The sequence below is a fragment of the Ctenopharyngodon idella genome, chromosome 7 (assembly GCF_019924925.1).
Source record: "Ctenopharyngodon idella isolate HZGC_01 chromosome 7, HZGC01, whole genome shotgun sequence".
In the NCBI taxonomy this organism is placed as follows: Eukaryota; Metazoa; Chordata; class Actinopteri; order Cypriniformes; family Xenocyprididae; genus Ctenopharyngodon; species Ctenopharyngodon idella.
Window position 1 is genome coordinate 36,480,816 of NC_067226.1, and position 25,097 is coordinate 36,505,912.

Below are 25,097 nucleotides of genomic sequence, written 5' to 3' on the forward strand. Positions count from 1 at the left end.
AAAGTTGATGATCAGCATCATGGTACCAACAAAGCCGGATTGGAGTGGTTTGGTTATGTCAACTTGAAACTAATCCTATAACCCTGAGTTTGTTCAACTACCATCATGGTACAGGCCCCCGATCTAAACCAGGTTGGATTTATCTGGATTTATCAACTGCAAACCTACTCTGAAACTCAAAGTTTGTTCAACTAGCTTCATGCAACAGGCCACTGATGTGACCTGATGCGAGCGTGCCAGAGTATGAATTTAAACCTGTTTTCGCGCTGCCACTGATCCAGAGAGCGCAGCGCTCATGTAAGCTAGGCTATATGTCTCAGACAGCTTCACAGTGTTTTCAGCTGACAGTATTGCTATTACTTTGTTGCAAACATACGAAATAATGGACTAAAAGTTTATAGTCCGGATATAAAAACCAATATTGTGGCATCCGCAATCAAAATGAGTAAATTACAGCCAATGCTTGTCTTTAAGGGCAAAATATTCAAAATATTCTTCCAAACATAGACCTCTAAATAAGCTGATATAATAAATTTTAAATGTGTTCAGCATTCTGCAACAAATATTTTTCGAATTTTCTTTATTATTTTAAGAGGTAAAGTGAGCAGGATATTAAAATTTAACGTATGGCTCCGGCTGACATGTAACGGTAAGTGGGGCAGCCGGTCTCGAAGCCCTCCTAGCTCTACAGCGCCCCACAATTTTCCCAATGTAAATCTGTGTTGAAAAATGGAACTGCGGCGCACTGTATTTGTGAGCTAGGCTGTCCCGCTTATTTTCACAGTTCTTTGGGCTTTACGATTTTTTAAAAACTTTACAGATTCTAAATAATCTTTAAAGGCTGTTTGAAAATTAGCAAAATTGGGGTTTGAGTTACTGCATTTAGTTTGATGAATATAACATTTTCCAAATAACAAAAACAAATCGATAATAGGCCTATATATTTTTCTTTTGGAGTAGAATTCATTTGAATTAAATGTTTCCCTCATTTGAGTGGGATTTTTTGGGGGGAGTTCTCGGTATTGTGTAACAAATAAAACACTGACAACTTGTATTATTTTAAAATAACGTGTGTCGTGTGTGTCAGTCAACATTAGAGCGCCACCCCCGAATAACGCAACGTCTGCCAAAAGTGTTCTGCGTGTGTTCAGCGATTACAATATAAAGCTTGCAAAAAATGTTTAAACTATCATAAACTAGCGCTAAGACCCAGAATCTTGCCCACCTAAATTTACGTTCAGGAGCCGCTACTGAACAAATGCTGGATAAAGATTGTATATATTTATGAAATATCTAGCCTTTCAAACGATTTTACATAATTCATTTAAATTATTAAATATTTTAATAGACTCATTTATAACATAGACATTTATAAATCGACTCATTTCTAACATTAAAAGAACATTTTGTCAGAACCTATGACCTATGACCTCTATATCTATCTCTAAAAAAAAAAAAATACAGATTATCCAGTCTTAAATTAAGCTTAAAAGAAAATATATCTGGCATCCATGGTTTAGGTGTTTGTTTGAATTTCGTTATTGGGGTTGGTTGAGTATTATTTCTTTGTCTTACTTTACATTATTGCTCAGTTAAAGAACTGAGAATTTATGGTTTATTTTGGGTGATTCTTTTTTCTTTTGATTTTGTTCTTTCTCCTTTCTTGATGGTGTATTATGTTGTGTTGGTGTAAAGTAGTTAATGTATAATTTTTTTTTTTTTTTTTTTGGTTGGTTTGGATTGTTTAAATTTATTACCTTTTTTTCTTCTTTTTCACTCTTGGTTCATGATGTGAGCTGTATCCCATGTTTGGTGTAAAGATATAACATCAAAGTATCTGCCTTTAGTTATTTATTCTTTTTTTGTGTGTGTGCTATTTCTTTTTTTTGTGATCTATTTCTTTTTTTTTTTTGTATTGTTATTCATTATTGTCGTTATTGTTATTATTGTTATTATTACCATTTTTTTATTTTTTTTTTGTGAGTATAGGGGTGGCCGGTGACTAAACCAAAGCCATTGGGCTGGTTAGTGTTGAAGCACATTGTATAGTAATTGAAGACTCGTCTTTTTGGGGCCCCATAAGCAAGGTATTTTGGCCACCTCTGCTACCAGTGCCAATGAATGCTAGTTTGGTTTAAGCCAAGTGGTTGATTTTTAAGTGTAAAGTGTCTTTTCTTATGAATGTTGAGCTCAATGTTTTTAGTAGTGGTTTTTTTTTTTTTTTTGATAAATAAACTTGTGATCTTATGATTATGTTTCTGCTTGTCCTTTTCATTTAGTTGAAAGCCTGCTACCGGGAGCCTGCTTATAGTTCTATTCATAAGAATACATTTTTAATCCATCAGTTATAGGCCTATTCTTCCATTAATGCCCATCTGATTTAACTTTATCACGCAGTAAGTTTACCGTTTTGATGTCAATTATACTGCTATCATTATTTCTTTATTTTTCAGTAAAAAAATAAAAATAAATCACTTTTAACGATTCCTCGCGGTGTTTTAACATATAACTTACTTCATAATAATAATCTGGAACTGACATTTTAATTGACTTAAGTGCTCTCTTTATCTCAAGGAGATTTTTTTTCATTCCTTCTGCTTCTGAACAAAAGAGCGCGCGACGCGTTCTGTTTTCTCTTTGACTTATTTGACCTTTTTTGTTTGCCGTAGTAGGAGCTGTAACGTAATTCAGGTCCCGCCCAATCTCAATGGTCGTGCTTCAATACATGCAACGCTCGCGCGCTCACGTATTTTCGCGCACTTAAAAAATGCTGATGTATAAACACACTGAATAGACTTTCGGTCTGAGCGACGCATTCGCCATTTTACTTTAGCCTATTATTTGTTTATATAAATCAGGATTAAACAAGGGCACAAGTCTGTCGTGACAAAGTTTTGAGACGAAGCCACAGACGCTGTAAATGTTCTCAAATAATTTGGCGGTTAGCAGGAAGTTGCGACGATCTTGAATATAAGTAAACATTTTATTCAGTGTATCTTTTGAGTCGGTATCATTCAGACCAAGCGTTATAACGATTACTATGGTGTGAATGGGTTATCATTGATAGCTTGCAAAGTGTTTGTCCAACTGATCGCTGAGTTATTTGTCGTATGATCCTGAAGCGCTTATCCTGCTGCCCTATTATGCGAGATGTCTAAACTACAGAAAACAAACGGTAAATACTTATGGTGGTGCCTCCTGTGCCTCGAATTCAGACCGGATACCGTTACCAAAAACATCAAACATCTAAATCTGGGAATGTAAGTCATGCTATCTTTTTTCGTAATCTTCTGGCTTTTACAATGCAGTCCGTATATGTATGTCATACGTTTACAATTTTTGTTACGATTTTTTTTTTTTTTATTTATTTTTTTTTTTTTTAGTTAAACTGATCCAGATGTACATTTTTGAATACAGCCAAAAATCTTACACCATGTAAGACACGTTGCATGTATATGTACGAAATTCGGTACACAAACATAGGGTGCGTCTCAATCAACTCCCCTAGTTCTGTAGTACGGGCACTGATCAGGGAGTCGTCCATTTTAATGGCTTTCTCAATAGCAACATTTTTGCACCGTGAAAACCAGGGAGCGTCGATGCTCACTGTTTCCTTAACGGAAATTCTCAGGCTTGAAACATAAATCATATAAGCCAATTCACTAGACATAATGACACGCGATAGATGTTTTTTTAAATGACAAACCATTATTTAATTATATGTCAGCATAAATATACATTGCTAAATGTAATGAACATAATCTAGCTAACAATTTATTTACGACTGAAATGTTGCACGTATAACAAGCAAGTGATTTTTATAATGTACTTTAAATAACTTTTAAAAAATTATATAATAAACATACCAGTTCTGCTGTTGTTCATAAATACCAGTTGTAATGTTGCACAATAAGGACGTTGTCCTGTCAACAGAAATAGTCATTAGTGTCCCAATGTGTATTGAGCCAGGATCCTTACTGTCCTTACCAGTGCCCGAATTTGTGTACATTATATGCTTTACGTCCTAGGGAGCTGATTGAGCCGACCAATGTCTGCTCCGCCCAACAGAAATTTTGGGCTTTGTGAAAAGCGCTTTTAATACTCCTCTGGTTGGGCCAATAGAAAAAAAAAAAATAACATACAAAAACAGAAAAAAAAAAAAAAAAAAATGTTATCGTTTTGACCCATGCAACCTTGTATTCTAATAAATAAGGTTATGACACCAATATTTTTAAGATAGCAATGAAGTTTCACAATTCTCAATTCCAATTTTGATACCACAGCAAAAACTTAAAGCTTAATATAAATTTAAAACAGACTAGTAAACAGCCATTAATAAAGTAAGAACAAATAAACAAGCAATATCACAAATAAACACAATAGAACAAAGACACGCATCAGGGTTTTTCCTGGGTCAAAAATGGTCTTCGATGGTGGTGGACGAACACTGCCATCCACTCACAGTCTCACACATTACAAAGTACCCTACAGTACCCATGTGAACTGCGAGCCCAGTACCGACAATAAATCAAAAATAAATGTAAAGAAACTGTTGATAATATTAACTTATCCTATTTATTCATGGAAAAAAAAAAAAAAAAAATCACTGTCAGGACAGATCATAAAACATTTCTGAACAGTGCTTAGAACGATTTTTTTATTGAATTATTATGTAGAAAGTCCCTGAGTGACTAATTTGAAAAGTTAGTAATAAAATTAACACATAAGTAACAAATTACATAGAAAAGTGGCAGGTCTATTATTTTGCATTTACATTCCCAACACTTAATGCATAGATCATTTGACATATCAGATTTTGTTCTGTCCATTGCTAAAGTTATCACTGTCAATAATATTCAGCCGGAATATTCAATCCAGAAATTTTGCAATGTGGAGTTAGCAGCATGAAAAATATATATACACAGAAAGCGAGCACAGATTGCTGCCATTAGAATCATGGAAGCTGTCAGTTACAACGCGAGGTACACAAAGCTACACTCTTACGTAAATTCCCATTAAAATCATTGAAGCTGTCTGGACAAAAACTCAGCCATTTTGTGTGGTGTTGAACGGATTATGACTAACTAAAATGCATCTGATTGGCTATTGCGTTCATGCGGTTAACAGATATGTCTGTGACTGGCTACAAAGCTCAACGCTGCAAAAACGTACTGTAAACAGAAACCTTTGACACTCTTTACAGAGGCCTTACACAAACACTCACGGGACCGTTTTAAAGCAACCAGCTATAGGGGCTTTCACACCGGAGGAACCCTTTCATAGTTTCTAGAACTATTGGCTGAAGTAACCGGATTTTGCAGTGTTCGCACCGCAGGAACTAGGAACTCCTTTTGAGGGAACTAAATTAGCTCCTACTTCAGAGTAGGGTCTAAACCAGCACTATAGGAACTATCAGTGACATAAGTGTATGTTGATTGGTCAAACGCATGTCAAACACCGGCACCCTGCATGTTTAAAAAGCAGTGTAAACATATTTACTTCACGAACATGGAAAACAGTGATAACGGCATTTACCTGTTGTCTGCGGGGTTGTGTTCTTTTTTTCTGCCTCAATGATATGTAATACTGATAGTTGTCATAGGATATTTTATCTCTTAGCCCCACCTTTTTGCTCTTTCCGTTGCATAAATTATGCATTTACATTTCATCTCCGTTATCATGAAACCCACGATACACAACAAACACAGCTCCGATCACGGCATCCTCCATCCACCGGTTTTAAGCGTTTGTAAACCGGTTGGCAGTACCGTATAGCATTTTGGAAGTGGTGTACATTTACTGTAGACTGATAAAATGAAAATTAAAATATACAAATACCATTTTTAATGACTTGTTTCAAAATAAATAAATTTTTATATATAATATTTTTATAATATTTTATTTTGTTGTAACTGGTAACTCTGGAATTGGAATGAAAAAATATAGCCTGTGTTTTTTCCCCAGAATGAACCAATTCATTTTAATTCCTGATTTGAGAAAAACAAAAATAGCCTACATTATTGTTTGATTATAGGTTTAAAAAATGGCACTAGAAATGTTATAATTAACTAAATAAATCTTGATAGACAAAATGGAATGTCTTCTTAGGCAATAATGGCAAAAAAAAGAGAGAGAAACAGGACTTTTAAATATTATATTCAAGACACATTGCTGTGGCATCAACATGCATTTATCATTCTTCTTAGAATCAGTCACCATAAGAATGTCTACCTTCACCATGAGCCTAAAATTTGGGTTCGTTTACATTTTCTTCAACAGTTGTCCTAACAAAATTAATTTCAAACATAAATTCGATAAGAACATGGTGTAAATTATTAGCAACACCCAACATAACGTTAAATAAAACCACCTGTGTTGTCGGCAGGGTTTTTACTTTCCAATCGTTAAGTGTGTTGTGTTGTGGACTGACTCAGTCATTAGATTTGTGCTTTTCTCTGACTGTCATAGACTACAATCTGCTGCAGTCTTTATATGTGTTGAGTCCAGTCTTAGAATGTTTCAGCTAGTTGTTAAGTGTGTCCCTAGTTTAAATCTAGCACAAGAACAGAACAGAGTGGGTTTACCGCTATGACATGGAAGAAAGCACAGAAACATGGAAGGTGAATTCAGGGCAGGATAAGGGTAAATCAAAATCTGTGGTTTGGGAATATTTTGGATACAGGAGAGATGATGTATCCCAGAGCCAGGTAATTTGCAAGATCTGTAAAACTATCGTTGCGGCAACGATACATTTTTGCACTTAAAACAGGAGATGCGGGTTTAGAGACGGGCTTTTAAAAAGTTGAACGTCTTTTACCTTGAGCACCATGTAGAATGCCATGTCAAGCGCAGTGTCAGTAGTTTATGTAAATAAACAATGTTTACTCATTCTTTGTGTTATCTGAACTGAGAAATTCATGTTTATTTGTCAGCAAAAGTCTTTTGTATGAAAGCTTTTTTCCGCCACCGAATAGAAAAATTTCGACTTTTTATATCTCGCAATTCTGACTTTATAACGCAATTGTGAGTTAAGTCTGAATTGTGAAATATAAACTCGCAATTCTGAGGAAAAAATTCAGAATTGGATCTTATATCTCACAAATTGCGAGTTTATATCTCACAATTCTGAGAAAAGAAGTCACAACTGCCAGATATAAACTCGCAATTGCGAGGAAAAAAAGGCAGAAATGCGAGGGGAAAAAATCAGAATTGCAAGGAAAAGAGAGGATTATATTAACAGAACAATTACCGTACAATTTTTCCCCTCCGTTTGGCCTAAAATACCTATGCTCGAGGTCATTTCAGATTTTCCGTTGTGGCATTCTCTTTGTATTTACGATTCTTTGCAGCCTATAGCAACTGCCTACAACGCGTTGGATCCTTCACTAGAAACCGAAAAATAACTCACTCCTGCTAAACATTTACTCTTAATTCTTGCACCTCAGAACAACAGGTCGGTCTGCCCCAAAATGGATTGCCGTTCACCTGGTTGCATGATGAATTTTGACTTTAAGCAATGAAACAGAAAGTACTTGTTGAGAGGCTAGGGATGCTCTGAAACACTATGGTGTGAGGGCCTGATCAATGCTGCTTGCTTGCTTTAATTTTATTTATTTATTTATTTGAAGGAACATGTTTGATAAGCCGAACAAAGAGGCCTTCTACATTGTCATCCGCTTTTTATTTGATAAACTGAATCCCACTCGTGCCCAAGACGTCTTCAGGTAGCACTATACAGTACTTTTTTAATTTTACAATCCTCATATGTTGTTATTTGAATTGCTGATTCAAAAATGTTATTGTCTGTATAGGCTTTGCTGGCCAATTTGGGATCATAAACGTGATGCTGAGTTTCGCAAGGTGGCTTTTGCATGGCTCCAGGAGATAGCGGTATGTGCATTTTGTTTTACATAAAATTTACATGTGCATGTTGCATTGCTAGAGAATGTTTAGGGACAAAAAACTGTCAGGTTACATATTAATGTATTTTACTATTTCACTAGTTTACAGAATACTTTTATTGTACTCTTTATGCACCTTTTACTGGTTTTTAATTTTTTTATTTTTTATTTAATATTTAGAATGAGGAAGGTAATACTTTTCCTAAGGTAGCTGCATCACATTTGCTTTCTGCTTTTGGACCAAGATTTATCAACTTGATGCTCCACTTATCCAAATATGTCATGCTGAAAACACTGAAGACATTGACTACAGGTATGCCATTATTATTAAGGACCAGAAATTCAATTAAATTAACATTTATTTGTATAGCGCTTTTCACAATACATATTGTTTCAAAGCAACTTTACAGAAAAAGCATGTGTCTACATTACAATTTAGAGTGATCTGATATCAGAGGTGACTGTGTCCAAGTATTGTATTTCAGAAATGTACATATACAAAAAAACAAACAAAACAAAACAAAAACGAACAAAAAAATGCAGCACCTGATTCAATTCAGTTTATTTGTATAGCGCTTTTCACAATACACATAATTTCAAAGCAGCTTTACAGAAAATGCATGTCTACATTACCGTTTAGAGTGATCTGTTAGTAGAGGTGACTGTGTGTCCATTTCAGAAATGTACAGTTCAAGAAAATAGAAACCATGCAGTTAGCTAGCGTGTATTCATTTTAGGCAGAAACAATGAGCTTGTTAAATGATTTAAATTAGTTGTGATCAAAATGATTAATGATTACAGTATATAGAAATTTTGGCAGTTGTGCATGTTGATTCAACTTGGTGTCATCTGAGGTCCTAGTATGGGGTCAGAGTCAAATCTTCACAGGTGCTGGGTCATCTGATGTCTGTGCAGAGATAAAACAGATAAGCAAATGGAAGATAATTAGTGTAGCTGCTGTTCATAATGATTCAAGCAAAAAAAATATATGTATTTATGTGCATTTGATCTGATATAACTGGAGTACAAGGTTATGAGATTCATTATGTGAATGCTTGGCAAAAGAGATGTCTTTAATCTAGATTTAAACTGAGAGAATGTCTTGGAGCCCCCAACATGATCAGGAAGGCTATTTCCAGAGTTTAGGAGCCAGGTGAGAGAATGCTCTCCCTCCTTTGGTGGACTTAGGGGCTGTTTACATAACACCGTTTTGGTGGCCTGAAAACGCAAACTTTTGAAAACAGGTTTCAAAGTGCAAGTTTTTGAAAACGATACCATTGTCATCTCCGTGTAAACTGCAAAAATGCGAATCTGTGAAAACGGTGTCATGCACATGTGTATTATGTGTTTAGTCTGTCCATAGTCTGGGTACTTTTGATAACGTTGTCATTTGTATAAAGAAAAAACTTTTCAATTTTCAGTACATTGTTGTTGTGTAAATGTACTCTTAGATATCCTAGGTCAGGGCTATTCAAGTAGTTTCATTAGAGTTTAATGTCCGTTTTGTCAAATGTTTTTATAGTATGAGTAACCCACCATTCAAGCAATTGCCGTTAATTTGAAAGTGAAAGTCGGCCGTTCCGTAACAAAACATCGAAAGCTCAGCTGAACAGCTGATCATAGCTGTACAGGGCGGGTTTTTATTTTTCATGTCAAAAACAACAGACGCCACGGGAGCGCAAGCGCTTTGGAAACAAGGAGAAACGCGTGGCCGCGCTTTCCACGCGTTTTTAGACGCGATATGTGAAAGGCCCCATAAGCGGTTTAAAAAAAAAAAAAAAAAAAAAAAAAAAAGAGGTAGAGGCCCCGCCCCCCGGTGACACCGGTATTACCGGTGTTGTCACATGTCGATTAACCGGTGGGAAAATTTTCTCACCGTCACAACCCTGGTGACCGGGAATAAACGCAGCTCCTTTAAGCTTTCGTTCCGTTATCCACTGGGCCGTGAACTAGTGAAACGCCCGAAAACAGCGCTATTTGTTCTGTATTTGTTGTTACTGACCGAGAAACAACTTAAGTTGATTAATTGACAGAGCGGTCCGAACGAATCCAAGTCGCTTCAGATAGTTATGCAAGCGTGTTTGGCCAATTCGCGGAAAAGAAAGAATCGAGACAAAATAATTATTAATTCACGAATGATTGGTATCGCTGGGTCAGTCGACAGAAATGCGGGACACACATAATAACTGCTAAAATATTCGCACGGAAAACGTTTCTCAGGTCAGTCGGAGGAGCGTGCATGGTATGAACAGTGCAGCTGCAGGCGCCACTGCGGCCACCCAACCGAGATAGGACTAACTACAGAACCATACGTCATGACAGTCTGAGGACGACAGCAAAGCCACTGGAAGGCAAGCCTGCAACCTTTAGCCAAAAAGAGTAACGGCTAATGCTAACGCTCCGCCCCCGGCGGTACGCAGGGAATGAGACCAGAGGCTGTTTTTTGAATGGATGTCAATGGATGAAAGGCTTCACTATGCTGATTAAACAGCTTTTGTGGGGAAATAGCTAATAATTTAATTAATTTACAGCCTGTTTGCTAATCTTCAGCACTAAATACTTTCGTTGGGAACTATATGTAGATTTTAGCTTGATAAAAATGTATTTTTTTAAGAGAAGGCAGACTAGGGAATGTTGCGACTGATGTCACTGCCATTACACGATAGGCTGAGAGGTGCTGCACGTGATTAAGATAGCCGTTACTCTTTCTCCAATGGTAAGGCCGGGTTCACACCGCACGCGTCAGCGGCGCGTGAGCGTGAACTGCAGAAGCAGAGACGCACGAGTATTCACACCGGAAGCGTTTGTACAGCGTCACAGCAGCGGCTCCAAGCTGCATATAAAGTGAGCATTACTTTACAAAGACAGCTATAAATTTGTTTTTATAAGTTGGTCATTTATAAACTTGATAGTCTTGAAAGTTTGTTAACATGCAAGGTGTACAACACTCGCATATAAACGTAAAATAAATAAAAATAAATAAATAAATAAAAAAGCCTCGTGTCATCCATTGCTGCACACAAATGAGGTAAGCTTTGTGTTTTACATCATCTGACGCATGAACATGTTTACAACACAGCAAACTCAGCGGAAAAAGGCAGCAAACTCGGGTTTGATTTGGGTATGCAAGAGCCTATACAGCTGTCTATGTAATAACTAAAATAATGTTTATATATCATATTTTCTGGCTAGTTTAGTTAGTTTTTTTATAATAGGTATACCATACTTTAACCCAAACTGAATACTTAAAAACAAGTTTAAATGAGTAAATCTTCTATAAATATTTTTTAATATTAATTTTCTTTCCTGACATACTTCAATTCTTGTTAAAACACACTAGATATGCTTTTTCTGTGCATTCTAAGCACTTTTTGTGTGAAATTATATTTATTTTGTCCATCAAAGGTGTACTTTCACTTTAATTGAGCGTTAGCAGCGCAGCAAAAATAGACCCAGCGCCGAAACGATCGCGGCACTGCCGCTTCTGCTCTGCTCCTGCTACGCGCTGCCGCGCAGCCTCTGCGTGCGGTGTGAATGCTCTCATCTGTTAACATGGGCGCCGAAAAAAATACTTATAAAAGCTTACGCTCTGCTGACGCGTGCGGTGTGAACCCGGCCTAAGAGATACAGACCCTCTTATCTCCCTATAATAATACGATCTCTGACGACAGCGCCAGACCGACAGTCTGAGGCCGGAAGTGGGCGGAGCAAATTTGTCTTCGTAGGCATTGCTCTATTTGGAGCGTTTTAAAGTTTAAAACTATGTTAATGTCAAATATTCCATTAAAAAGATCTAACTGAAATGATAGATAGATACTCGCTTTTTGTTAATAGTTTATTCATATAAATATATATACACAAACATTACAAGGATGGATATATATACAGTTGCAAGAAAAAGTATGTGAACCACTTGCAGAATCTGTGAAAATGTTAATAATTTTAACAAAATAAGGGAGATAATACAAAATGCATGTTGTTTTTTTATTTAGTACTGTCCTGAGTAAGATATTTTACATAAAAGATGTTTACATATAATCCACAAGACAAAAAAAAGCTGAATTTATTAAAATAACCCCATTCATAAGTATGTGAACCATTGATTCTTAATACTGTGTGTGGTTACCAGGATGATCTACGACTGTTTTTTTTTTTTTTTTTTTTTTTTTGTGATGGTTGTTCATGAGTCTCTTGTTTGTCCTGAACAGTTAAACTGAGCTCTGTTCTTCAGAAAAAATCTCCAGGTCCTGCAGATTCTTCAGTTTTCCAGCATTTTTTTCATATTTGAACCCTTTACAGCAGTGACTGAATGATTTTGAGATCCGTCTTTTCACACTGAGGACAACTGAGGGACTCAAACACAACTATTAAAAAAGGTTCAAACATTCACTGATGCTCCAGAAAAAAACATGATGCATTATTAGATGGGTGTGAAAACATTTGGAATTTGAAGATCAAGGTAAATTGTATTTAATTTGTCTTCTGGGAAACATGCAAGTATCTTCTGTTGCTTCCGAAGGGCAGTACTAAATGAAAAAAAATTATATTCAAGCGAAATAAAAAAAATTTGGACCTTCATCCTGTTCAAAAGTTTTCACCCCCTGACTCTTAATGCACCGTGTTTCCTTCTGGAGCATCAGAGTAGTGTTTGAACCTTTTTTAATAGTTGTGTTTGAGTCCCTCCGTTGTCCTCCATGTGAAAACATGGATCTCAAAATCATTCAGTCACTGTTGTAAAGGGTTCAAATATGCAAAAGATGGTGGAAAACTGAAGAATTTTTGGGTTAAGTTCATCAACTATGTGTTAAATGATTAACTGAACATAAATTGAACACAAAGCTTAAACACTAAAAAATGATGAATATTTATTTATTTGACATAAAATGTATATTTTACTGAAGTATTTCATGATGAATGAACCATTTTGTTCATAGTACATTATACACATTACACTGTTGTACACTAGATTACATGAATTAAGCAAATTCAGATCCATCAACCCCACCCCCCCCCCCCCCCCACCCCCCCCCCAAAAAAAACACAAAAGTTATATATTTAATTTTAATAAAACGTACTTTTCCCCCTAAGTAGCAAAAGCATCATATATATATATTAAAAAAAAAAAAAATCAAACAAAAGAGAGTAAACATAAACATCCAATTAATTCTAAGACTCTTTTTGTCCAGACACTCATTAAGAAAAATGTCCATATCATTCATAATTTGGAAGCGAAACACTAAAGGCTCTTTGGCCAGTTGTCTATCGTTATCCGTTTCAGCCTGTGAAAGTTGAAGAAGGGCTTGTTCCTGGTCTTCCTTTTTCAATATCAGAAAGCACAGCTCTTCCACTAAACCTTTGAAGACTTTTGGTTGTTGTGCAGCGCAGAGGTCTTCTGTGATCCGTGGCTCCTTCATGAGAGAAGGGTACAAACAAATGGGATGAAATGTTGGAAGTGTATTTAACAATACTTTGTGTTGTAGTCAGGATGTAGCACAGCATGTATAATAAAGTTCTGACATTCTGTTTTTCTCATGTTTAAATATTGGAGACATAAGTCATACCCTGTCACTAATGAAATTAATCAATCATATTCAGTTTAAAATTTTTTAAAAAGGCAAGCAATTCAATTTTCACACTGCACTTAACCCCAGGTTATTGTCGTTCTAAACACCACTTTTAATAGTGGGTAAAGCAACGCTCCACGCTTGTATATTTACATGCTTTTGACAGTCACAGAAACACTGTGCATTGTATAATCAAACAGAAAAACTTAAATAAATGTGTAACCATAGAAAATGCATAAGAGAGACAAATTTTGTTGTTCTAAAGTCAAAATTACCACTTACTGCATTGCAAAAGCAACATTTTAAATTCAGAATATAAAAGAAACGTTCATATCTCCATGGACAGCAGCCTTTTTGGAGTGAATCTGAAGGTGTGCATTCAACCTGTGCCGTCTGGTCGGTTTAAAAACACTGGGCAGTGGAAACTGTTGAAGCATGTTTTGCATCGCTGTAAATGAAGTAAAGCGGAGCCTATCCGAATCCTAATATGCCTCTAAAAATCCACATAAACATTGGTCAGTATTGTAAAATGTAACCAATGAAATTAAATACAGTGCCAACAACAAAGTAAAATCACAAACCATGAATATGTAACCAAGCAACATGAGACAATAGTCTGAAGTTGTAAAATATCAAAAGACGCGATAAAGTGACTTAATCGCAAAGCCCATTTACACATCCGACGTGAGACTGTTACTCCGCCCACTTCCGGCCTCAGACTGTCGGTCTGGCGCTGTTGTCCTCAGCCTGTCATGACGTATGGTTCTGCGGTTCTGCAGTTGGTTATTGTTGACCCAACCCGATCACATTAAAATGTGTATCAATAGTACGTGCGTGTAATCTCGTAGAAAATATACGCCTAAATGAGTTTTGGCGTGCATATGATACGCACTTTATGGCGTGCATATAATACGCTTGGTAGTCTTTTGTAGGATTAGTGGTGTGGGTGCCCACGGGCCGGATGAAGATGATTGGCGGCCCCGACTTGGCCCGCGGGCCACCAGTTGAATAGCCCTGTCCTAGAAACTACTAAAAGTCCAGAGTTTAGTGACCTTCAAAAGCGTGATGGAATGTAGGGCAGTAATAAATATTATAAATATACAGGAAAAATATACAATATTAGTTCTATCCGGACTGCGGGACATAATTAAGCCATTTTACCGTTTCTACTAGTAGCGGGAAGTTTGGATCATTTTACTGATTCGGATCTTTAAATCTTATTCAGCAAAATGAACAAATCTTTTTTTCAAGTCATTTCGTTCATTTAAGCAGAATATAATTAAAATGTTACATGTTAAATTCCCCAACGCATAGTACTTAAGGCTGATTTATACTTCTGCGTCGGACCTACGCCGGAGCCTCTGTGCCGTAGGCTATGCGTCTGTTTTCATTTATACTTCTGCGTCGTTGTCCGCGTCGACGTGCATGCAGACAACTAGGAGGCAGTGTCCGCGGTCATGTTGAGGATCAAGGAAAAAGCCGAAGAAGAAGCAGCTTGTCATGTATGCTGTCAGAGAAGCTTACAAATAGAAGCGGCAAATAGGTAACGACTTTTGTTGCAGTTTGATTGAATGTGTCCTTGGAAACAGAGTGTTTTTTCATTCATATGGAAGTTGAAAACGCTCGCTCTTCTCCGATTGCTCCGCACCAGTTTTTTGACTGGAGGGAGGGGTTCTAGCAGACCAATCACAGCGCTTGCCACGTAGAATTGACGTGTTGTTACATTTCTGAAAAGGTGCACGTCAGGCTACGTCGTAGGCTACACGTGCTACACACAGCCTACGCCGTAGCTACGGCGTACACTCGATGCAGAAGTATAAATCAGCCTTTACGGAAACGTTTATCACATTTGGAATAATAAATAAACTATAGGATAATGGAGCCTTGAAGGCCAAATTACGAGTAAGAATTGCTTAGCAGGGTCTTCAGGCTCTGCAGTCTGTTAGTTCACCTCAACTCCTGATCCGAGTCGTTCTTTCTTTTGTCACCTCACATTTATCACGTCTGTTCCCCAGAAAGATTAGTTCACCTCTCGTGTCTTCGGGTTCGAATCATTAGTTCCGTTGTCAGTGTCTGAACTGGGCAGTGACAGCCCCATAGGCAATGCATGCAGTACCGGAAACAGAAATTTTTAAAATTGCAGAATCTTGATTTTTAAATGCTTTTAAAAGAGGATTCATGTGGTTCTCAAAAAAATTGGTCAACATTATTCCAAAATATTGAAGGTGCTAAATTGCGATTTAGATTTTTGATATCTCAGATTGCCAGGTGATGGATTAAATTAATGACAAAAGTGTATTGTCTTGTTTAGATCATGGTTAAGGTCATAGTGCCACCAGATGGAAGCAGGAATTGTGCATGAAAAAACAATATACCAATTATTTCTACATAGGACAAAAATATCAGACAACACAATTTATACTGTTTTTCAGCATGTAAGTTATGGTGTGACCACTAGATGGCTGTAGAGCCCTATATATATATATATATATATATATATATATATATATATATATATATATATATATATATATATATATATATATATATATATATATATATGTATATGTATATATGTGTATACACACACACACACACACACACAGTATCTCACAGAAGTGAGTACACCCCTCACATTTTTGTAAATATTTTATTATATCTTTTCATGTGACAACACTGAAGAAATTACACTTTGCTACAATGTAAAGTAGTAAGTGTACAGCTTGTATAACAGTGTAAACAGTCCCTTCAAAATAACTCAACACACAGCCATTAATGTCTAAACTGCTGGCCACAAAAGTGAGTACACCCCTAAGTGAAAATGTCCAAATTGGGCCCAAAATGTCCGTATTTTTTGTGGCCACCATTATTTTCCAGCACTGCCTTAACCCTCTTGGGCATGGAGTTCACCAGAGCTTTACAGGTTGCCACTGGAGTCCTCTTCCACTCCTCCATGACGACATCACGGATCTGGTGTTAGAGGATGGTGTTAGACCTTCCGTTTGAGGATGCCCCACAGATGCTCAATAGGGTTTAGGTACCCTCAACTTCTTTAGCAAGGCAGTGGTCGTCTTGGAAGTGTGTTTGGGGTTGTTATCATGTTGGAATACTGCCCTGCGGCCCAGTCTCCGAAGGGAGGGGATCATGCTCTGCTTCAGTATGTCACAGTACATGTTGGCATTCATGGTTCCCTCAATGAACTGTAGCTCCCCAGTGCCAGCAGCACTCATGCAGCCCCAGACCATAACACTCCCACCACCATGCTTGACTGTAGGCAAGACACACTTGTCTTTGTACTCCACACCTGGTTGACACCACACAAGCTTGACACCATCTGAACCAAATAAGTTTATCTTGGTCTCATCAGACCACAGGACATGGTTCCAGTAATCAATGTCCTTAGTCTGCTTGTCTTCAGCAAACTGTTTGCAGGCTTTCTTGTGCATCATCTTTAGAAGAGGCTTCCTTCTGGGAAGACAGCCATGCAGACCAATTTGATGCAGTGTGCGGCGTATGGTCTGAGCACTGACAGGCTGACCCCCCACCCCTTCAACCTCTGCAGCAATGCTGGCAGCACTCATATACGTCTATTTCCCAAACACAACCTCTGGATATAACGCTGAGCATGTGCACTCAACTTCTTTGGTCGACAATGGCGAGGCCTGTTCTGAGTGGAGCCTGTCCTGTTAAACCACTGTATGGTCTTGGCCACCGTGCTGCAGCTCAGTTTCAGGGTCTTAGCAATCTTCTTATAGCCTACGCCATCTTTATGTAGAGCAACAATTCTTTTTTCCAGATCCTCAGAGAGTTCTTTGCCATGAGGTGCCATGTTGGACTTCCAGTGACCAGTATGAGAGACTGAGAGCGATAACACCAAATTTAACACACCGGCTCCCCATTCACACCTGAGACCTAGTAAAACTGAGTCACATGACACCGGGGAGAGAAAATGGCTAATTGGGCCCAATTTGGACATTTTTACTTAGGGGCGTACTCACTTTTGTGGCAAGCGGTTTAGACATTAATGGCTGTGTGTTGAGTTATTTTGAGGGGACAGCAAATTTACACTGTTATACAAGCTGTACACTTACTACTTTACATTGTAGCAAAGTGTCATTTCTTCAGTGTTGTCACATGAAAAGATATAAAATATTTACAAAAATGTGAGGGGTCTACTCACTTCTGTGAGATACTGTGTGTGTGTGTGTGTGTGTGTGTGTGTATATGTATGTATGTATGTGTATGTGTATATGTGTGTGTATATATATATATATATATATATACACACACACACACATATACATCCCAGAGGAAAATTTTGTACATTTTAAATTTAAATGCATAAATCTGGTGCATTCTGAAAGCAAAATTTAAGTGATTAGATCAATGAAGAAATTTGTTCTCTTGTAAACAATTTTGTGCTCTAATAGTGATTTATTTATTGGAGATGATAGGGCACATTAGTCACGTACACAATATAGTAGGCTAAATGATAGTTCATAAGTGGTCAAACATGTAGAGTATACATTTAAACCATTAAAAATATGTAGCAAAAGAGGTTACCTTTTGTTGAATTAATTTATTTCTAAAATAATTAGTGGGGGCCTGTGTCTATACATCTGTATTTGTGGAACTAATGGTCACTCTTTGATTTGTTAAACACAATCCAGAATGCACTAAACACACTACTTCATTATAGAGAAAAATAACAAATGAATGAAAATATATCATCATCGGCTGACCAATAAATAAATAAATATAATCTAGATGACCATATAATTCAGCAGCAAAAAGTATGCTAGCCTAAAGAAATGTTATAAAATCTTAATATGTTAAAATGTTTAATGTTTGTATTCTTATGAAATGAAAAAAACCTATTTTATATTTGATTTATATTTATATATGAATGTAAAGACAAAATGTATTTATAATAATCTAAGATTAAAAGACGTTTATTTTAAATGTATTGTGCAGCTTTTTAATGAGGCAACAAGATATGATAGATACGACGGAACAAAATAGGCTAATAATAATCTTTCAGTGTGCAAAACCATGATAATAGGAAACGCTTCAAAACAGCAGCACAAACCGTTTATGCGCATCCCGGGTGCAGAATGTTATGCTTGTTAATGTTATGTTATGCTTAAAGCAGTTGCGCTGCGCATTGAAAAGTTCACGACACAAAGAGAATCCATGTGTATATCTGCATCTAACAGTTTATTGATCATGTTTCTTCTCACTTTTAAATTGCAGTTATTGTGCGTGTGACGCCAATTCATAGTCCCTGTGTTGTGCGATCTAACAGACACCCTGTAGCCAGTATGATGACATCGTTCAGAAACAGCAATAAAGTCATTTTATGCAAATCCACAGCACTTTATATCAAGTATTATAACGGGAATATATCATAATGGAGAGTTTTACAGTGCTGACGCGCTGTTTGAGTGCTGAACAGAGAATGATTGACAGCTGCAGTGGAGGGAAGACGAGTTTCCTTGAACTTAAATTTAACGATGTACCAGGGGCGTTTCCTCCGAGGAGGCAAGGGAGGCAGTGCCTCCTCAAAAAATAGGATGAGAAATTAATCCATATTTCATATAAAACAACACAAATATTACAAATTATGACATTAAAAAGAGCACAAGTTACTCGTATTTCTAAAGGAACACTGCCCAACAGCGACACTCGCAGGTAAAGTTACAGCAGGAGGCATGCCTCCCTTTGCTCTCATAGAAAACCATTAGACCCCCGGCGTGCGGTGGGTTTTGTGGGGGGTAATTGAGAATGAATGGGGGAAAGTCACGTGAGAGGAGGCAATGTCTCCATCGCGCTGTGATTGGATGTAATTGGTTATGATTGGATATGATTGGTTTGTGTGATAAATCCCGCTGTTGACGTGCACGTTCCGCGCGTCAGTTTGAATGAACAAATGATGGCATCAATGGGAAGACTAATTGAAAAGTAAGTAAACAGATCACCCAGTTAGATATCACCGCTTTATGTCACGTCATAATCAAACTTGAAATGGACTGAAAGCATGATGACTGCGGGGTTTTTTTTTAGTGCAATCAGCTTGGTGAAATTTAAAATACAATTCGTGTCTGGGACAGACGGTGTTTACGGAGCATGACTGATGATCCAAAATAGCCTAAGTTGACTATTAAAAAGAAAAACATCAATACATAAAATGTTTTGTTTAAATTGTTACAGCCTTTAGTTATTATTTTGGAATGAATGTAGAAATGCTTAAAAGACTGACTTAATGAGATTGACTTGGTTTTGAAAAATAGAACATTACATTGTTAATGTAAAATTACAAAATAGAATTGTATTTGGTTTCTTTTTTTCTTTTTTTGATGTAATGTTCATTTAACAAGGAAGATGCGTCAACGTTAAGAGTAATGCACACAAATTTTCATTTGATTCATAAAAAATTTAAAAATGTGCCTCCTCATTTCAGAACACCACTGCACGCCACTGCGATGTACATATTCTTCTGTCTCTCACATGAAGTTATGGAATGGCTTCAGATGACTGAGTATAGTACACGAAAACTTAATTGGTTCTAGTCTATTTCTTTTGCTCTATGACTCCCATTTTTGCCGTATAAAAGCGCAGTTATCAATCGGATATTTAAATATCGCGACAGGCCTATTTTGAGACTGTGGCGGGACAAATTAGAATGTGGCGGGCCACCAGTGTCTAGTTAATGTATGGGAAACACTGCACGCACGCACGCACACACACACACGCACACACACACACACACACACACACACACAAAATAATGCCTCTGAATCATTACTTAATATCCACTAGAAGTGTGTGGTGGTGTTTGTCAAGTCACCTTAATTTATATAGCACGTTATACAATACAGGTTGTTTCAAAGCAGTTCATTTTGGTCGCCTCTTAAAGAAAATAGTGTCATTGTTCAAGTCAGTTCAGTGTTGATTCAGTTCTGTTGTAAAGATCATCAATTATTAAATTTGTTCACCTAATCTATAAAGCAGTTCTGCAGAAAAAAACTGATGTCAAGGCTCGAAATTGCCATTTTGCCATTACCATTTTGGTAGCATATGCTTCCAAAATTTATTCTGTCCTTTCACTGTGCTCTGTTGTCATGTGACAGAGAGCTAACTAGCGTGCAAAATGTAAAGAGCTAAAGATGAAAAGAACACTGTTACATATCATATACCAAGCACTTGATTCGTCCTGGTTAACTACTTCACTAAAATGCTCCCACACGTTTTGTTTTAATTCTCCTTTTTGAAATTTCTCTCTGTTTTGTTTTATCTCCATTACTGTTTAAACATGTGGACCATTTTTCATAGGTTTTTTCCTTTTGTGTTTTACATAATGATTAATGGAGGTGCTCGAGGCATGTTTTCCTTAATTGGTTTTCCCAGAAGAGTTATACTTTGTTGTTGAAACCCCGAAAGTAAAAGAGTGATGCATGTTTGTTGCTTTTTTTCCCATGAAATGACAGTTCTGTGCCTTTATTAATATCAACCCGTTGATTTATCTCTCATCTACCTGCGACTTACCCGCAATTAATTGGAAGGTTATTTTTCATTACTTGGTGTTTTTTTTTTTTTTTTTTTTTTTTTGCGGATATAACTGCATCACTAATCCACACATTTTAAGCGCGAGAGCTTGATTAAACACAGGGAGGGTGCTCCTAAATTTTTGCTGGTGCTCCTAACTTTTTGAAGTTGGAAACACAAGTGATTTCACTTTTTTAACTTTAGTTAGTGTGTAATGTTGCTGTTTGAGCACAAACAACATGTGCAAAGTTACAATGCTTAAAGTTCAAAGCAAAGGGAGATATTTTCTTTTAAAGAATTCTTTAAGGACTTACAACAAACATCTGGTAGGGACTACAACTAGCTTCATCCCTGGTTGGTGACATCACTAACCCTAAAATTTACATAAACCCTGCCCCGAGAACATGCAACAAAGGGGGTGAGGCCATGTTATTGCAATACAGTACGTAACACAAAGGCAATAGCATGTAATAAAAGCATACATAACATAACATACATGACAACATAAATTATAACCGTAATTAAACTAAACTATACCTGTTCTATCTTCATGCAGCATATACTCTCTGGCTCTGTAGGCATCTTACAAGAGTTCCCACATGAGCAATTTATAGATTATCATGACAGAATATGCTAATCAGTGACTTTAAGATATCCCACATCAGCTACATAAATTAAGCAACTAACCATTCAGAAACATCCTGTTGCATTCTACATGTTGTCACTTCTTCTTGAGTCCTCTCCATCATTGTCCGACTCCAGTTTGAACAAAAGGCTGAACAGTTTCTGACATTTTCTGTGAGTTTGCATGAGGTAATCGGCACTGCTAACACTATGTGCTAACACAGGCTCTTGAAACCCTGCCCTCTTCTTGGGAGCAGCAGCTCATTTGCATTTAAAGGGACACACAAAAATGGAGCGTTTTTGCTCACCCTCAAAATGTGACAAATTTAATATGCTATAAAAAAAAAAAAAAATAAAATAAAATATATATATATATATATATTTATTTATTTATTTGTTTGTTTGTTTGTTTGTTTGTTTGTTGCTAAAACTAAAGACTACCAGAGAGTTAAATGCATGTGCGCACCGAGCATTGTTTTCATAAAGCCACTGGGTGGTGGTGGCACCGTTCCTTGGGCCTGTCATCATCACTACTTGCAGCAAATATTAAGAAGTTATTTTCAATTATCCAGGGATCAAATTATGTTCAGGGTATGTTTTCAAATTGATATAATTCTGTTCTACATTTGTCACATCAACAATTAGATGACATGTGGGTCCCTGAGGCTGCTGCAGTACCAGCGAGTTCAAAGGAGCTGGAGATGAAAAGATTTCAGCTGGTGAAGAGACTAATGCAGAGAGTGACCGTAGAGCAGGACTGTCTTATTCAAGACTATCAGAAAAGAGCTAAGTGAGTGGCCACTTTCCTCCATTCACTGATTGGAGGCACTCCACATCTTTTGAATCATTGTTAGATTACAGGAAGTATTATTTTGTAAGATATTGCATCTTATATTTAGACCAGGGATGCCCAACCCTGTTCCTGGAGATCTAACTTCCTGCAGAGTTCAGCTCCATCCCTGCTCAACACACCTGTCTGTAAGTATTAGATGCTCCTGAAGATCTTAATTAGTTTCTAATCTAATTAGATCTTAATTCAGGTGTGTTTTATCAGGGTTGGAGCTAAACTTTGCAGGTAGGTAGATCTCCAGAAACAGGGTTGGGCACCCCTGATTTAGACCATTTATTTACTATTAGTTCCCTTTCATAGATTCCCTCAATGCTGCAGTAACTGACACTATGGAAACACCTCCAGGTGTGGCCATTGTCTGAAGCTCGCCAATTTATTGGCTGATAGCACTGACGGTGCTCTTATGTCATTGGCATAATAAGGACATGGCAATTACATCAATCCTCAGATTTCTTATTCTTCAGGAGAAGGGATTTATGTCTCTCTGTCGGGGCTTTCCTGTGACGTGGTCAGTCCTGTCATTGAGAAGTTTTGTATGGTCAAGCAGCCTGGGCTGCACAATTAATCAAAAATAAAACCGTGAGCAGGTCATTTTCTGCTGGTGTTTGCAGCGTCTCAGAGCTGGAAAGTTTTCAATAAATGCTGCTCCAGACAAACTCTATCTCTGCATATGCTCTGAATTTGCTAATTTATCCCAGCCTTTGGTTCAAGAGAACAGTCCTTGCACTGTTGGTCAGAAACAGGATGACAGTGTACTAACCCCCCCGCCTTGCATCCTTGCTAAAGTATTAATTTCTTCCCAAAAAAAAAAAAAAAAAAAATCAGCATATTAGAATGATTTCTGAAAGATCATGTGACACTGAAGACTGGAGTAATGATGCTGAATTTTGCCAACAAAGGAATAAATTGCATTTTAAAATATATTCAAATAGAAAAGAGTAATATTATGAAATATTTTTACAATTTAAAATAACAGTTTTTCTGTATTTTGAATCAAATAAACGCAGCCTTGGTGAGCAGAAGAGGCTTCTTTTAAAAACATTAAAACAAATCTTACCATGCTGGGGGATGGGCTAGCTAAATGGCAGCCACTCGTAGCACAGCCCTTTGGTATAAAGTATTGGCTGTATCCGAAATTGCATACTTCTTTACTATATAGTAGGCAAAAAACAGTATGTGACAAAAGAAGTATATCTGAATTCACAGTATTCATAAAAGAGTAGGAAAAAAGTACCCGGATGACCTACTTCTTCCAGCAAGATTTTGAAGTGTACATAAGATGGACACTTTACTAATTCTATAAGGCCACGGGAGAGGATTTATGAATGGCAGTGAAGCAACGTAATTGATGCTGGTAAGTCATGTGATTAGGGCAACATGGCGAATGTAGTATTCATACTATATACACATTCATACTATATAGAACATACTTTTATTTTAGTGATCGTGAAGTAATTACTTATTCAAAATAAGTACCTACTCAAAAGAGAGTATGCGATTTTCGGACGGAGCCATTGTTTCCCAACCCTGTTCCTGGAGTCACACCAACACTACACATCTTCAAACTCCTAGTCAAACACACCTGATTCAATTCATCAGCTCGTTAGTAGAGACTCTAAGACCAGAAATATATGGATCATATAAGGCTTGCCATGTGGTGTCTCATTCCCTACACATAGGTTACGTTCACACTGTCAGTCCAAATCCGATTATTTGTGTATCTGAAATATCTGCATTGGTTTCTATGGCAGTGATGTTGAGTTGATGGGCATATGCCAAAAACAACAACCACCAACCGCAGCATGGAGGGGTTTGCGATACGTTTGTTGTCTTATTTACAATTAATTACAAACTTATTTATGCCGTTATGATGAGGCAACGGCAGAAACGTAGAAGGTAGGTATGAGCGGCTTTATTCCGTGCTGTCATCTCCGCCGGTTTCAAAACATGTCTCCTTTATATTGTTATTCTGCTAATCCGGCACTTTGCAACAACACAACCTTGTTTCTGCTGTGACTTTCAGCATGTTTACTTGGTGTGAGAAAGTTACATAAACCAGGCAAAATCTGATCAGAGCTGTCAGACTGAAACAGATTTCCAGAAATGAGATTTGAATAGGATTTCAAACCACATATGAATGTAGCTCAAAAGGGATATGTAAATATCACATTTCATGTCATTTTTGGCTGTTTCAGACTTGCTAAATCTGATCAGATTTCAATCGGATATGCACAAAAAATGGATTTGGAGTGACAGTCTTAACCATACTCGTCTTTTTCTGCTGCTTCCTTCATCAAAATCTGAGGATTGATTGATGCGTCTTTAAATGATGCCAATGATGCAGCGCCTCAAGGAACCGCACCATCAGCCAACAAACTGGTGTGTTTCTAGACAGGCTTCAGACAGTCATCACACCTGGGGCAGTTCCTATAGCATCAGCTAGTGTCTCATTCCCTACTCAGGAAACCAGGGTTACATGCGTAACCAAGATGTTTTCTTTTTGTTTGCTTGTTTTCAGAGGTTTGGAGAAGTCTTTGAGGGACTGTGATGCAGAGGATGCCAAATATGACCATTTGCTTAAGTAAATCTCTAAAACATTTTATTTCACAGGTC

At 37.2% G+C, this 25,097-nt stretch overlaps 1 protein-coding gene across 2 annotated transcripts in view; it reads left to right on the plus strand.

Annotated features, from left to right (window-relative positions):
- Window positions 1-2,692: 2,692 nt before the first annotated feature.
- haus6 (HAUS augmin-like complex, subunit 6) overlaps window positions 2,693-25,097 on the plus strand; it is a 28,231-nt gene continuing 5,826 nt past the window's right edge. Inside the window, exons 1-6 of one of the 2 annotated variants that reach the window (XM_051901226.1) lie at window positions 2,693-3,260; window positions 7,629-7,724; window positions 7,812-7,890; window positions 8,082-8,214; window positions 22,280-22,424; window positions 25,003-25,065. In XM_051901226.1, the coding sequence (XP_051757186.1) occupies window positions 3,151-3,260; window positions 7,629-7,724; window positions 7,812-7,890; window positions 8,082-8,214; window positions 22,280-22,424; window positions 25,003-25,065 (626 nt within the window). In that variant the 5' untranslated portion in view covers window positions 2,693-3,150. The remainder of the gene's footprint in view (window positions 3,261-7,628; window positions 7,725-7,811; window positions 7,891-8,081; window positions 8,215-22,279; window positions 22,425-25,002; window positions 25,066-25,097) is intronic. The other variant, XM_051901225.1, reaches the window with a different exon arrangement.